This window comes from Monodon monoceros, unplaced genomic scaffold (genome assembly GCF_005190385.1).
Source record: "Monodon monoceros isolate NGI ecotype Baffin Bay Population unplaced genomic scaffold, NGI_Narwhal_1 Super_Scaffold_22, whole genome shotgun sequence".
In the NCBI taxonomy this organism is placed as follows: domain Eukaryota; kingdom Metazoa; phylum Chordata; class Mammalia; order Artiodactyla; family Monodontidae; genus Monodon; species Monodon monoceros.
The window spans coordinates 89,277,472-89,293,910 of record NW_021703779.1 but is presented as its reverse complement, the minus strand read 5'-3'; the positions used below and the strand labels follow the sequence as shown (position 1 = coordinate 89,293,910).

The window sequence follows — 16,439 nt, the reverse complement described above, 5'->3', positions numbered from 1 at the left end:
CTGGAATGGGAGGGAGGTGGAGTACAGGGACGGTGGAGACTTGGGGTGGGGGAAGAGAATCAAGATAGTAGATGAAGGGGAAGAGAATGAACAGTTTCTGGATCCCTGCTATGTGCCAGGTACTATATAGTAGCTATATATATACCACCTCTAAATTTTACTTGATACTCCTGATAACCACATGATATGGGGATTGTTATCATTCTGCTCTAGAAGAGAGGAAACTTAAGTTCAAGAGTGTAAGTAACTTGCCCCAAATTACACAGTTCTTACATAGCAAAGGCATGACGGGAGTACAGGACTCCAGAGCACAGAACAGGGCAGTCTTGGTGGGGGGTCGCGGAGGGCTGCCCTTCTCATTTGTCAGCAACAGATCTTGCAGTTGCTACCTGCTAGGAAAGCTCAGCTGAATCAGATACAGCAGAAAATAAGCTGTGCCATTGTCTGACTATGCCGCCAGAGGGCACAACTTTGGAAGTTTTCTTTCTGGATAGTCTGCCTGTTTCGTCTGAAGCAAATACTTATAACTGAGAGAGCAGACTGTGTGTTGTATACCAAGAGTGAGTATGGACTGACTTCAGTGTTGGGAGATCTGAGCTTTCCATTGCCTTGCTGCAGGACAAATACACCCATGACCATCCTATATGTGAGGTATGCCCTCTCCTGTTCAGTTTGGGCAGTGGGTGTCAGGTAGTTGGAAAGATCCCTTGGGTTCAGGACTGATAGCAGCAGTGGGATTTTGAAATCCCATTATTAAGTGTGGTCATTTCCACACAGTAGGAGCTCTGTCTATGTTTGCTTGAGAAGAAACAATGTCACAGTACAATCACCCTCTATCTAGTTACTGCTTTGTCAAAATCCCCCAGTGGCTTTCTAGTGCCCTCAAGGTAAAGTTTGCACTATTTAACCTGGTTTCCAAGTCCTACCATAGACTGTGATCTAAGCTTATCTCAAACTAGCTCCCATTTCCTCAACATTCACCCCAATCTTAACATACACATATCCTTAACGTAGTCCTGAAGAAGTGAGTGTCTGGAATTAGATGCTTCACATCACGCCCTGCACATGGTAAATACTCAATAAGCAGGAGTTTCTACTACTACTACTACTACTAGACCTAGAAATTGGCAGAGGCAAGGTCGAACTCAGGTCTCCTGACTGAGTCCAGTGCTCTTTGCTCCCACTGCTTCTTTGCAGCACACAGTTCAGTACATAGTGAATACCGAACAATGAAATCTTTGATTCCACACTCCTTGGCTCCTTCTGTGTTCTCTTTTGGGGTCCTGTGACACAGGCAATGGCACAGATGATTTTAGTGACCAGAGGACAGGACTGCTTTCCCCCTGAGCAGACATAGATGTGTATAGCATCAGAAGTCTAGCGTTGGAAGCTACCTTTGACATCATCTTCTACAAGCCAATGCATAAGTAATTTCTACAGCACCCATTAAAAGAGATACACCCAGCCTCTGCCTATGTATATTTTTCTCTCAAAAGGCTGCTGATCCCAGCACTGCTTGGCTGTGACGGAGAAAATAATCTTTGCCCTGCTGCCTTTTGGCATGTTTGCCCTTGTTTCTCATCCTGCCTGGTGAAAAGACACATTTCCTAGCATGAACATGGGCCCTGCCTGCTCTGACAATCTTCTTCCTCTCTTGTTATAGATGAAGGATGTGGCAGCAAAGCAATCATTCAAAGTTCTATCCTTATCATTTTTCACTTTGTTCTTTTTGGCCTTGGTTTTGTACACCAGCTTTGAAACTATCACCCCAGGGCTAATGCCTGGGGTTAATGAGTAACTAAGAACACTCTACTTTTGCAATACAGGGCATGTTATAAAAATGGAAAGATTTTGCTTTCTGAGAGATGCAAGTGGCTTCTTGGGCATGTGCTGTAAGTACATTTTTTCTCTTTTGGAACCTTGAGCATCTCTATCAACAAGTCAGAATCCCAAATAACCATGAGCTCCAAATTATTAACTCTAGAGGCCAAGGTCTAAGTGTGATCATCTGATAATTGACCTCCTACCAGCCTCTGTGACTTTTTCAGAAAAAGGACTTTGGTGACAATGTGGAGATTGGATAGAAGGGTAGAAGCAGGGGGATTGGAGTGGGAGAGACTGAAGGTCGTGTGACCTGCTAGGAGCTGGTGAAGTAGTTAAGTCCATGAACTGAGGCAGTGACAGTAGAAAGGGAGAGAAAGGAACAGTTTTGAGAGGTATTTAGAAGGTAGTACTCATAAGGCATCATGACTCATTAGATGTCGGAAATGAGAATGAAGAAGCCCCTAGGATGACTCCCAGGTTTCTGGCATGGGAGCCTCAATAGACAGTGAGGTGGAATGAAGATGAAGGAGCAGCCTTGAGGGTGAAAAATATGATGCGTTTACTTTAGGAAACTGAGATTTCCAAATTGAAACTGAGGTATGTGTGGAACATTCTGGTGGCTATATGCAGTAGGCAGCTGGACAAATGGCTGGGAACACAGTACACTCTGCAATACAGTATGTAGTTTTGTGCAATGGCAGTTTAGTTCCTGGAAGTGGATGAGATCACTCAGGAAGAGAATGGAGGGCTATCTCTTCCTTCCTATCACTCATATCCATGGTCACTGGATTCCACAGCTGACTCCCTTTCTCTGCTGCCTCATACTCATCCAGGCTCGGAGAATCTTACATCATATTTTCTGGCTTCTGCTCTAATAATTAAAAAAAACCTGAATGAGTTTAAGAATAATAGTGATAAGATGTCTTGCAACTTAAATATGACTCTTTAGATGATACTGATGGTGAAAGAGATCTGAAATGCAAAAACTATACTTTAATCTTCCTGTTGTTTAGAAATATTCCTGTGACTTCCATATGTTGCATGAATGCATTACTTTCAGGTCATGACCTTATACATGGCTCCATAAACTACCACCCTTCCATTCCAATTAAACATATCTTGTGAAAATTATTCTCCTTTTGACTTTTATCCAAAGAAAAGTACAGGTATTCTCTTATCTCTCATAGATTTTACCTTAAGAAAAACACCAAATTAAAAAAAATTTAAATTCTTATCTATAAAAAATAACGTAAGCAGAGAGATTGCTAATTTTATCTAAAGAGTCTTCCTTCTCCAAAAGGTTGCCTCTGGTTCAAATAAAAAGTAATTCAATTTCCATAAATTTGATTTATTCCCAGAGTTTTCATATGTCACTATTACATCTGAATGACAGTCCTTGCCATTATTTCTGTGGCCCCAGGAGGTCACCTATTTCCTGCTCCTATTACATGTGCCATCAGTTTTTCAGGTGAGAAAGGCCTCCCCACAGGCCCTAGTGAGCACACCAGTAAATATTTTCTACAGTTTTACTAATCACAATGGGTGAATATTACGTGTTTCTGGTTCAGAGTTTTCATCCAGCTAAGATCCCCAATGGTTTTCTCACCTCATCTCTTATAGATTACCCTCCTTCCAAAATGCCACTGTTCTTCTATCTGGTTTTCTTGGTACTTGGGCTTCATTGTGCACCACCTAACAGCTGTGAAGGCAAAATAACCTCCTGCCTTTCCCCCCAACAAAATGCCACTCTCTATAAGATGTCATCTATCAATGCTGACTTTGCATTCAACCTGTACCGGAGGTTCACCGTGGAGACTCCAGATCAGAACATCTTCTTTTCCCCTGTGAGCATCTCTGCAGCTTTGGCCATGCTCTCCACTGGGGCCTGCTCCAGCACCCAAACTCAAATCCTGGAAAGCTTGGGGTTCAACCTTACAGACACCACAATGGCAGAGATCCAGCAGGGCTTCCAGTACCTGATCTGTTCACTGAATTTTCCAAAGAAGGAGCTGGAATTACAGATGGGAAATGCCCTTTTCATTGGGAAGCAGCTGAAACCACTGGCAAAGTTCTTGGATGATGTCAACAACCTCTATGAGACTGAAGTCTTTTCTACAAACTTCTCCAATGTTTCTGCAGCCCAGCAGGAGATCAATAGTCACGTGGAGAGGAAAACCAAAGGGAAAATTGTGGGCCTGATCCAAGACCTCAAACCAAACACCATTATGGTTCTGGTGAACTATATTTTCTTTAAAGGTAAGGTTCTAAGATGTCCATTTCTAGTTCAGTGTTCCAATAATTTCATGGGGCACTTGGGGAAGCTGGGAAGCTCGTGGTGTCTTCTCACTGGCATCAGTAGGTGTCCCTCATACTACAGTGACCTGCTTCACTGGACATAGCTGTGTGTAGTTTTGGATCTTCCAGGAGGGACACACAGCTTGTGGATGAGCCCAGGAAATTTCTAGGGAGAGGGAACTTTCAGAGAGGTTAGTTACAATGGTATGAACACCTTCCTCACATCTAGCTACAGAATCATGGTTTCCAAAAGATTTGGTGATGTGAGACAAGCTTGCACTTGGCAGGTAAACAGGATTAGTTTTAAACCTTAAAGTGACCCTCACTTGCTGTTCATTCTTGGGCATGTTACATAAAGACTATCATGTCTCTATCATGTACTATGTACCCACTATATACTAAGCACCATGCTACATGTGTGGTTTACACACATTGTCTCATCTAATCTTCACAAGTGCCCAGGTTCACACAGTTAATAAGTTTCAGAGCTGGTATTCCCACCCAGGTTTGTCTGATTCTAAAGCTGGTGCTTGTAACAACAAGAATCATGTGACTCTTTCCTGAAGGTGCTGTGCCCAAATGATTTCTGCTGGTTCTACAGCACATGTCAGCCATGTTTGGTGGAGGAGTGAACGATTCTTGGCCACAAATCACACACTTGTAGACGGATAAAACGGCAGAACAGATCTGTTGTCTCATTTCACCCTGTGTGTTGGATGTGCTTATGCCTTTTTACGGAAGAGGAAACTGTGGCTCTGATGGGTTTAGTGTAAGTATAGTGGTTCTGAACACAGATGGAACATCTGTTGAACATGGAGTCTAACAACCCTGGGTGTGACTCCTCGCTCTGCCACCAGCTACCTGGGAGAACATGTAAAGTCACATTCTCTCCCTGATCCTCAGTTACTCATTTGTAAAACTGGTTGACAGAAGGTACCTACCTCTGTGGTGGTATTAATTACTAGATTAGATGACTGATAGAGAAGTTCATATTGGCACAAATACTGGTTTTAAACAAACAACTCTCTTCTCTTTGTATTTTAAGCCCAGTGGGCAAATCCTTTTGATCCATCCAAGACAGAAGAGGGTTCCAGTTTCTTAGTGGACAAGACCACAACAGTGCAAGTGCCCATGATGCACCAGATTGAACAATACTATCACCTGGTGGATACAGAGCTGAACTGCACAGTGCTGCAAATGGACTACAGCAAGAATGCTCTGGCACTCTTTGTCCTTCCCAAGGAGGGCCAGATTGAGTGGGTGGAAGGGGCCATGTCATCTAAAACACTGAAGAAGTGGAACCGCTTACTGCGGAAGGGGTAAACATCTTAGATGATGTGAGAAGTGGAGGGTGGGCATAATGGCACAGAGACCGAATTCAGCAGAAACCCAGAGGCAGGAGAATCACTCTGAACCACTTAGGAGCTGTGTGTTGATCACTACAATATAGTGAGGACATACTCTTTGCCAATCCCTTTGCTGGGCACTTTACATACTTTATTTCACCTAAGCACATCAACAAACCTGCAAAGGAGATAGTATTACAGGCATTTTTCAAATGAAGAAATCAGGACTAGAAAAATAAAATGAACTATCCAAAGTCAGCCAGCTAGTAAATTTGTGCCTTCCCAGAGTCCAAGTGAAGCTTGGGGGATGGGTAGGATATTGATAGATATTTCACACTGAGCTGGAAGTGCTAGATGGAAAACGATGAAATTCCCCCTGGTACTACCCATTGACATTCATGCCACTGGCTTCCCAACCTTCATGAACACCCCCAGAGATTATAAGTGGGTCACAGCTTTCAACTTCCATTGTTGCAGTCCCAAATGGGCTGAACCAGAGAGCATTCCTTCCAGGATAACTTCTGAGGTTTTGGTGCCACGTGTTGGCCTGCATAGTAGTGGTTGTCAATACCTAGGGGAGGAGCAGCGCCCAATACAATAACATGGGGACAGAGAGGGAGGGAATCATGAGCTTGGTGTGCTGATAGCCATATGTCCCCTTCCCCTTTCTCCACAGGTGGATTAACTTGTTTGTTCCAAAGTTTTCCATTTCTGCCACATATGACCTTGGAGCCATCCTTTCGAAGATGGGCATCCAGGATGCCTTTGCTGACACTGCTGATTTTTCTGGACTCACAAAGGACAATGGTCTTAAACTTTCCAACGTAAGTTGGTAGATTAGAGTCCTTTAATATCCTTTAGATGTAAGAGCCATTGAGAGTCAGTTAATTCAACTCTCTCATTTTATCAGTGATAATTCTGAAGCCTGTAGAGGCAGAATGACTTTTCCTAAGCCAGGTTTACTCCAGGGCCATTCTCATTACCCCCAAACAAGTCATTGTAACAGTTACTTCCATCCTTGACCTTTATGTCCTAAATGATTCTGATAGAAGAACTTAATCATAAGAATTGACTCTGATGCGATACAGTTCTTGAGGAGGTGGCGGGGGCAGGGGAAAGCTTAATAAGTGACTTCTAGAGGCAGAAAGCCATGGAAAGAGTGGTGGTTCCTTGACATCTAGCTCTAAAATCACCAGAGAGTCATTAACTACACTTAGACAAGTGTCCTTCATATTCAAGCACCATCAACACAATACAGTAAAGGGGTGGCCCCATCCTTCCTTCTTCTTTCCTGCTTCTAAACTGTTCCAAAGATGTTTCCTGTTTCTTCAGGGCATCAGCAGTATTTATTCTCCCCCCCCTCCACAGGCTGCCCACAAGGCTGTGCTGCATATTGGTGAAAAGGGAACTGAAGCTGTCCCTGAAGTCAGATTTCTGAATCAGCCTGAAATAACTCTTCTTCATCCTATCATCCAGTTTGATAGATCCTTCTTGTTGTTGATATTGGAGAAAAACACCAGGAGTATTCTCTTTCTAGGGAAAATTGTGGACCCAACAGAAGTGTAGTTGGGAAAGAGGTTGTTGGCTAATTGCATGTGCTTATTGCAATGAGAAATAAATAAATAGTATAGCCTGATGTGATCGATGTGGGCTTGGATGTGCTTTCCTTTGTACAGGGGTGGAGACTGGACCCTAGCCGAACTGCATTGGGTGTGAAAGAGGCCACTCTTATGTTCAGATAGTCAATGAGTGACTCATTACCCAAAGCACAAGAAGGCCCCATGTCAATGCATTCCTCTTTGTCAGAACCCCAGTTAATTAGCTCCCAGTTAGTTAGCTCCAAGGAATTTTACTGGGCTGACAAATGCTCTGTCTTCTGCCCTCTTGGAGAATAGTTGAAATGCAGGTCAGGTCCTCCTAACCCATTATTTTCATAATAAGTACAATGAATATTAAGCAACATAAATGCAGTAGATTATGTATGAACTTCTCAACCTCCTTCCTCCCACCCCATCAAAATTGTTCTTTGTGTTCTTGCCAAAACTGCCATTGGTGGGTTGTAAAAAGGTGTTTTCACTACAGGGCTGAGTCACAGACTGAGAGCTACTGCTAGGGATGTCGCTTTTGTGACCTAACAAGCATGGGACAAAAAAGCAATAGAGACAGAGATGAACTTCACTGTACAAGCCCACCTTGCCCCTAAAAAGTTTCCTTATTGATAAGCTATAAGTTGGCAGTGGAGAAGGAAAGTGATTCATTCATATTATATCTCATGGCCCTTCCTTTTCTGTATTCTAATCAGACTCCTTTCCAAATGTTGTACCTCAGTCCCACTTGCTCAAGTATAAATCACCTGGTTAGTTTCACTGAAGTTTGATACCTCCCTATCCTCAGATCCTTCAGCAATTTTCCCTTGTCTGTTCATGCCCTTCTACCCCCATCCACCAAACTAGACTTCATCTCAGACAATACGTATTCAAATCTCCAATATTAGAATTCAGTACACATAAATAGTACAATGACTGTTAATGATGTACTGTCTGAAGTTCTAGCCCTAAGGAGAAACTCTTCAGTGACAGGGAAATAATAATAAATGCATCAGTGCTTTTGCCGATATTGTGCTTCCAGATTGAACTAAATAAATATGTTTAGAAAAGTATGTAGCCCACAAACATTCTAGTGTTTTATTAGACAATTTGCATGGAGGTTTGCTGACTCCTGGTATAGTTTGCATTTTGGTTTTATGGATAATAAACTGGAAGCCCAGGGAGGGAAGGTGATTTATAGCACAGAAAAGTCATCACTAACATGCAGTTTGGTTTCACTGAAGTTACAATACAATCCTGGCTCTGCTACTTATACTGTTTTGTGATCTTGGACAAGGTACTTAAACCTTGCACCTTGTTTTCCTCATCTGTAAATGGGAACACTAATAATATTCGTGTCAGCAGGATTTTGTGAACATTCCTTGCTACAGAATATGTAATGTTCTCATCACAGAGTCAGACATCTGATAAAAAGCCTTGTAAATATTAATTGTTTTTCTTGTTGGTCAACATCAGCCAGGAGCCTAGTGTCAAAGCCAAGGTTGTAGTGTGGGTCTCCTGGTTTGCAGATTTATGTTCTCTGGCACAGACCCTACATCCAGAGGCCAGAGTTAATGTTATACAGGCACCTTCCTAAACCTCCCCAAATGAATTGGATCAGAGGTTGTTCTTGGAGGAATATCAGTTTCTCCAGGGGGAAGTCAGGAATTACCAAGACACTGTCTTTCAAGCAGAGACTAAATCTCATCCAATCATTCATTCCTGTAGCCAGATCATGAAGAACTGCCACTATTCACCATATAAATCTCAGCTTATTCTAGCAAACTAGGACTAGAAGATAACTTCCTTAATTTCATAAATGTTAACCATAAAATACCTATAACAATATTTCAGTAGTAAAAGTTCACAGCAGAATTTTTACTAAATTGGGAAAAAGACAAGTATTTTCTCTATCATTGTTTCTATTAAACATTATACTGGAGGTCCTAGTGAATACAGCAAGATAAGAAAAAGAAATACACATTATAAAAAATGTAATGTAAAGGAGGAAACAAATCTCTCTACACAGAAAAACCAAGAAAAATCTATGGGTAAACTCTTAGAACAAAAGGGAGAAAACTTGTTGGGGGACAGGGTACAAAAGAGTAGTGGCATACATCGTACGAACTTCATCAGCTCTGTTTTCCTTTCTCCATTATAATAGTATCATAGCCACAAGGCTTCCCTGATATATTGCATTTCCTAGCCTCTCTTACAACTAAGTGTGACCATGAGACTAAGTTCTCATTAATGGAATATGAGTGTAGGTGTGGTGTGACATTTACTGGTCAGGGCATTACAATAGTTGGGTACCTCCTTCACTCTTTTTCCATCTCCTTTGAACTGGATTGTGGACTTACTTATGATCTAGTTTGACCACCAAGCAGATGAAGAGATTTTTGGCAGTCTGGTGTAATGTATGTGCCTCTTTTCAGAATAGTTTAAATGCCAAAAATTTTAGGATTACAAAGGCCATCAGTAACATTGAAATATAATTATAAAAATAATACAATTGAAATGACTGATATAGTAATATGTATGCTTCCATCACAACATATTAATTAATAAGATCTTATAACTGGTATAATAAATACATTCTTTCCAAAGTAATAGGAAGTATAATTGTTTTGAAATTATGTGAACTTAGTGAAAAAATCACAGGTACAGTTGCCACTACTGTGGTTTGTGGCCCACAGTTATAAATGAACAAAATGCTAAATTTTGGTTGGAGGCTGGCAAAATTAAATATGAATTTTTTTCATAAACAAATTTATAGATTCTCAGAATTTTGCCCTGAGACATCCTTGAAGTTTCTTTGGACTCCAGGTTAAAAATTCTGCCTTTGCAGAAAAACAGGATGGAAAAGACCTGATATCTAAATACCCACATGGAAAAGAGGTGGTCGCTGACCTAAAATTCTTATCCCAGATGATTAGGTGACCAGAAATAATTTTCTGTCTTCTTTAAGAATTAGACTTATTGCTGAGTCTATTTACTAATCAGGCTGCCATAACAATACTACAAACTGATTAGCTTAAAAAAGAAATTAATTTTGTCACTGTTCTGGAGGCTAGAAGTCTGTGATCAAGGTGATGGCAAATTCCATTTCTGTTGAAATCTTTCTTCCTAGCTGAAGCCTTTGTGCTATGTCCTCTCATGGCTTTTCCTCCCATGCATACATGTGTGTGGAAAGAGCAAGTGAGCTCTCAGGTATCTCTTCTTATAAGGATACTAATCTTATCAGATCACAGCCCCACTTTGGTCACGTCATTTAACCTTAATTACTTCCTTAGTCCATATATAGCCACACTGGGGGAGGGGTAGGGCTTCAATGTATGAATGGGGGGAGCAAATACATTCAGTCCATAACACTAGCCTTATTCCAAGTCATACAGAAATTGGTAGCACTAGTGGGGATGTTGCTCGTTATATTCTCCAGGAAGCAGACAGAGTTCATCATACAGGATGTTTACAGGGAGTTTTTTTGCGACTGATGCAATGAAATGGATGAGCCTTCGCACACCTACCTCAATCAGTCATTGGATATGGGCCAGACATCTCTCTACAGCTGAGGCTATCCTATAAAGGTCTAAAGCTGAAGACTTTCTACTGACAGGACACCTAGAATCTGGAAAAACAAGTCCTTTCCCTGAAGAGGAATATGTATGGTACATCTCCATGTCCAACACAATCTATTTCTTATGCTGCTTAAATCTACTTCTTCATATAAGTCCAAGAAGCAGATCCTCCAGAGTCCTCCACTATCTGTTCTAGATTCCTATTCTTCTCAGCTGGCCTCTGTACCTCACTTCGTGACATGACTGAGACCCTCATCCCTGACATGTCTTGAACACTTCTCTGGCCAAGGTTGCTACATATGTCTATTTCCCATCAAAACTGGTCAAAAGAGTATCAAAAGGCACCATTTGGATTGCTCTGGTGCCAAGCATATTCAGCTTGCTCCCACTGTGTAACATTTCTTCCTCCTCCTGATAGAGAGGGTCAATTGCCTTTGCCTTAGATGGTGTAATAGTCTGAATCCATTTTTAAATGCTTGACTGCTAACATCTTCTAAGCCTCACCCCTCCCTATTCCCCTGTGTACCACATCTGGGCAAGCTTATAAGTAACTAAGGTGTTCCCTCCTTTGGTGCTGATGGGAGGTTCAAATCACACAAGCATGCACAAAAGAATCTCCATACCCTACGCACCATAAAACCCCAAGCCAGTTTCATTTCCCTGATCTCTGAAGTCATTTTTGGACGAGCATAAGAAGCCAGCTCTTTTGAAAAATCCTTACTATGTAAGTAATAAGACTTTAACATGTGTGTGTGTGTGTGTGTGTGTGTGTGTGTGTGTTTACCAGTCTTGACATCTGAAACAAATTTTGAGCAGGGGTCCATTCTGTGTCTATAAGGATGGCCACAACAGATGGTGACTCCTCTTGTTGTTTGCTATTCCCTGAGCAAAAGAATCCTGAAGTGTCAACACAACATCCATAGCTTATAGTACAATGGGACTCTTGCTGGTTTTCATGGGAGAAGTGTTTGTGTTTTGGAGATCATGACCTGCCACCCTAAAGAGCCCAGAATTGTAGGAACAGAAAGAAAAATTTCATCTCTGGACTGTCTTTAGATACAAGACTACAATATCAACTCTTCCCTGGATCTCTGCTCTGCTAGCATGCCCTGCAGATTTTGGACTTGCCAGCTTCCACAATCATGTGACTCAATTCCATAAAATCAAACAATGAATCTCATATACATTATATGTGTTGCTCATTTCCAGCTGAGGCCTCACTAAAGTCACCTTAATGTCCATATTTCTAGATTTCACTGTAAAACTCTTCCAGCATCTACCCGTTACCCAGTTCCAAAGCCACTTCCACATTTTTAGGTATTTGCTATAGCAGCACCCTATTTCTCACTAACAAAACATGTCTTAGTCTGCTTGGGCTGCCATAACAAAATGTCATCAATTGGGTGGCTTACATGACAGAAATGTATCTTATAATAGTTTTAGAGGCTAGGAGTCCCAGATCAAGGTGCAGTAGGAATTATTTCTAACAAGTATTAGCCTCCTGCCTTATAGATAACCGCCTTCTCACTCTATCCTGACATAGACTTTCTCAGTGTGTGTGTGTGTGTGTGTGTGTGTGTGTGTGTGTGTGTGGAGAGAGATCTTTCTCTCTCCTTCTTCTTGTAAGGCCCCCAGTGTTATCAGATTAGGACCCCACCCTTATGGCTTCGTTTTTAGCTTAATTACAGTCTAAAAGCTCTATCTCCATATACTGTCACATTGTGGATTATGGTTTCAGCACATAAAATTTGGAGGGACATATTCAGTCCATAGGAGTGGTCCTGCAGCATTTAAAATGCCAACAGTATACTTCTGGACTCTAAATAGAAAGACTTCGGGCTGAAAAAGTCTTCAAGAAAAAAAGCTTGTTACTATTTGCAATAGCCAGGACATGGAAGCAACCTAAATGTCCGTCAACAGAGGAATAGATAAAGAATATGTGGTACATATATACAATGGAATATTACTCAGCCATAAAAAAGAACGAAATAATGCCATTTGCAGCAACATGGATGGACCTGGAGATTATCATACTAGGTGAAGTCAAGTCAGACAAAGACAAATATCATATGGTATCACCTATATGTGGAATCTAAAAAAAATGGTACAAATGAACTTATTTACAAAACAGAAATAGTCGCAGATGTAGAAAACAAACTTATGATTACTAGGGGGAGGGGGGAAGGATAAATTGGGAGATTGGGATTGACATATACACATTACTATATATAAAATAGATAACTAGTAAGGACCTACTGTATAGCACAGGGAACTCTTCTCAACACTCTGTAATGACCTATATGGGAAAAGAATCTAAAAAAGAGTGGATATGGGGCTTCTTTGGTGACGCAGTGGTTGAGCGTCCGCCTGCCGATGCAGGGGACATGGGTTCATGTCCCGGTCTGGGAGGATCCCACATGCCGCGGAGCAGCTGGGCCCGTGAGCCATGGCCACTGAGCCTGCGCGTCTGCAGCCTGCGCTCCGCAATGGGAGAGGCCACAACAGTGAGAGGCCCGCGTAGCGCAAAAAAAAAAAAAAAGAGTGGATATATGTATATGTGTAACTTATTCACTTTGCTGTACACCTGAAACTAACACAACATTTTAAATCAGCTATACTCCAATAAAATTTTTAAAAAAGTCTCATTAAGTCTCTTCAGTTAGAAAATGGTAGAATAGAAAACCTTAAAAGCCCATTCTTCCACAAAAATAGTAAACTGGCAAAACCTGTCAGAATCAATTTTACCAAACTCTGGAAAGTTATTAATATATACACACCTAACATAGGAGCACCAAATATATGGCAGTTATTAGCAGACCTAAAGGGAGATATTGACAGCAACACAATAATAGTAACAGACTTTAACATGCCACTTACATCAATGGATAGATCATCCAGACAGAAAGTCAACAAAATAACTTCAGCCTTAAATGAAATACTATAGCAGATGGACTAATAGATATATACAGAAAATTCCAAAATGCTCAGGCCCAGGTGGCTTCACTGTCAAATTCTACCAAATTTTTATAAAAGAATTAAAATGAATTATTCTCAAACTCTTGCAAAAATATAGAAGAAGAGAGAACACTTCCCAACTTATTCTATTAGGCCAGTATTACCTTGATACCAAGGCCAGACAAAGACTTCACACGCACACACACAAAACAACAAATACCAATATCATTTATAGATATAGATGCAAATATCCTCAACAAAATACTAGTAGGCTGAACCTGGCAACATATAAAAAGTATTATACACCATGCCCATGGGAGATTTATCCCAGGAAAGCAATGGTGGTTCAACATACAAAACTCAATCAATATAATACAGTATATTAACAGAATGAATAAAAAAGCGCAATAACATTTCAATAATTGAAGAGAAAGTGTTTGAAAAATTAAACACACCTTCATGATATAAACAATCAACCAGGTAGGAATAAAAGGGAACTTCCTCAACATAATAAAGGACATTTGTTAAGAACCCAAAGCCAATACTATACTCAATAGTGAGAAACTGGCAGCATTTCTCCCCAAATCAGGAAAAAGACAAGGATGCCCAACATCACCACTTATATTCAATATTTTACTGGCATTTATATCCAAAGCAATTAAGCAAGAAAAATAAATAAATATCCTACAGATTGGAAAGGAGGAAAAATTATTTCTATTTGTAGATGAAAACCCTTAAGAATCCATAGGATACTACTGAAACTAATAAAGAAGTTCAGCCATATTGTAGGATATAAAGCAACATACAAAAATCAGGTCTATATCTATATACTAGCAATAAATAGTCTTAAAGGAAATTAAGAAAACAATTCATTTACAATAGCATCATAAAGATTTAAATATTTAGGAATAAATTTAACTAAAGAAATGCAAGACTTGCACATTGTAACTATACAATATTGTTGAAAGAAATTAAAGAATACATAAATTAATGGAAAGTCATCCGGGGTTCATGGATTAGAAGACTTAATATTGTTAAACTGGCATTACTCACCCAATATGGATCCATAGATTAAATGTAATCCTAGTCAAAATTCCAACCACCTTTTCTTGCAGAAATGGAAAAGCCGGTCCTAAAATTCATAAGGAAGTACAAGGGACCCTGAGTAGCAAAAAAATCTTGAAAAAGAACAAAGATGTAGAAATTACACTTCCTGATTTATAAACCTATGCCAACCTATAGTAATCAAAGCAGTGTGGTACTGGTATTGATAAACATGTGGATCAATGGAATAGAATTTAATTCTACAAATAAACCCATATATCTATGGTGAGTTGATTTTGGGCAAGGGTCCCAAGACCATTCAATGAGAAATTATAGTCTGTTTGACACATGATGTTGTGACAGCTGGATATCAACATGAAAAAGAATGAAGTTGGACCGTTATATCACACCATATACAAAAATTAACTTCAAATAGAAAAGGTTCTAATTAACTCAAGTAGATAAAGGTCTTTGAAAGGCTTATTAAGACTTCATTTAAACTGATACACTCAGTCTTTCAGCAAAGATCAGATTATAGCTGTTTCCTTCTCTCCCAACCCAACAGATTTAGATGGCCTCAATTAAGAAAAGAGGTTGACAGAGAGTGAGGAAGCAAAGAAATAAGGTAGACTTAATCGTGTCTAGCAAAAAAGTTGGATATGATTGCTGTCATATGGGACTGAATGAATGCAAACAGACTGAAAGCTTATTGAGTTTTGAGGCAATTGCATTGACAGAGAAACCACAAACTTGTTGTAGAAGAGTTTATGGCTGTATAGCCTGGTCCCCAAACCTGTACCATCAGGAAGAGGGGTGTGGAAAATTGTGTATCCACCAAGGAAGGAAATATCCCCCAAACTCACTTGAGATATTACTATGGATCGCAATGGACAAGGGAGTTTCTCACAGAGAGAAGATTCACTATCTAATCAGGGAGCCTCCCTCACTACCAGGGCAGAGTGTCTTCAGACCTGATCAGTAAGATTCCATCATTGCTATGAACAAGTGATCACAGTATATCTTTCATTCTTCCGTTTTTATAATGGAAGTTTTTATTCAGCTTACTCTGTCCATATTCCACCATTGTCTATTGGAGACGTGGGAGAGACTTATAATTTAACTTTTAGTTCAAAAGGATCTACATGTGGACCTGATGGAGAGGACTGCACATCACCAAGAGATCCTGGATTTTGAACTGAATGTAGTAACTGGTTAGAACATTGGCTTATCTTCTTTGGAGAGGGAGTCAGTATATTCTAGATGTGAGAAGGAAGATGCATACAGATATATATAGCTAAGGAAACACTGTAGATGAGGGAATAAAGGCTCAGGGGCTTAAGGAATTTTCCCAAACTTAAATGGCTTTTTTAGTGTTGAGACAGGATTCTTACTGCCATCTCACTCTGGAGCCTTTGCTCTTGGCTAGGACATTACTTGTCTCCTGGAAAAATAGTAGAAATAAGGGCATTGCCAGCAGTACTGGTATTTGTACAGTTACTTCCTGCTACAGCAGGAGGCCACCCACAGGTAAATAGAAAGCAATTAGCAAAAGCAGTCAGAAAGCTTCATCATTTTTCAACATTTCCAAGAAGTTAGTTGGAAACTTGGAACTTGGAATTAAAGGCCCAGAAGCAGAGGGGGACCCACAAACCTTCTTGATGCATTCATTCATTCATTCAACAGACATAAATGGAGGGCCTATCATGTGCCAGGATCTGTTCCAACAAAACAAAACAAAAATATTCATGGAGATTACAATCCAAGTGTGGAAAGACTGACAGTAAACTAAATAAGTAAAATATACTAGGTCT

General features: G+C 40.3%; 1 protein-coding gene across 1 annotated transcript; it reads left to right on the top strand.

The window, feature by feature from the left end:
* Positions 1–1,855: 1,855 nt before the first annotated feature.
* Positions 1,856–7,110, top strand: SERPINA7 (serpin family A member 7). The gene is made up of 5 exons (XM_029240723.1): positions 1,856–1,892; positions 3,445–4,080; positions 5,165–5,438; positions 6,142–6,289; positions 6,834–7,110. The coding sequence occupies exons 1-5, from the start codon at positions 1,886–1,888 to the stop codon at positions 7,029–7,031; spliced, it is 1,263 nt and encodes a 420-aa protein (XP_029096556.1). The 5' UTR covers positions 1,856–1,885; the 3' UTR covers positions 7,032–7,110.
* The last annotated feature ends 9,329 nt before the right edge of the window (positions 7,111–16,439 follow it).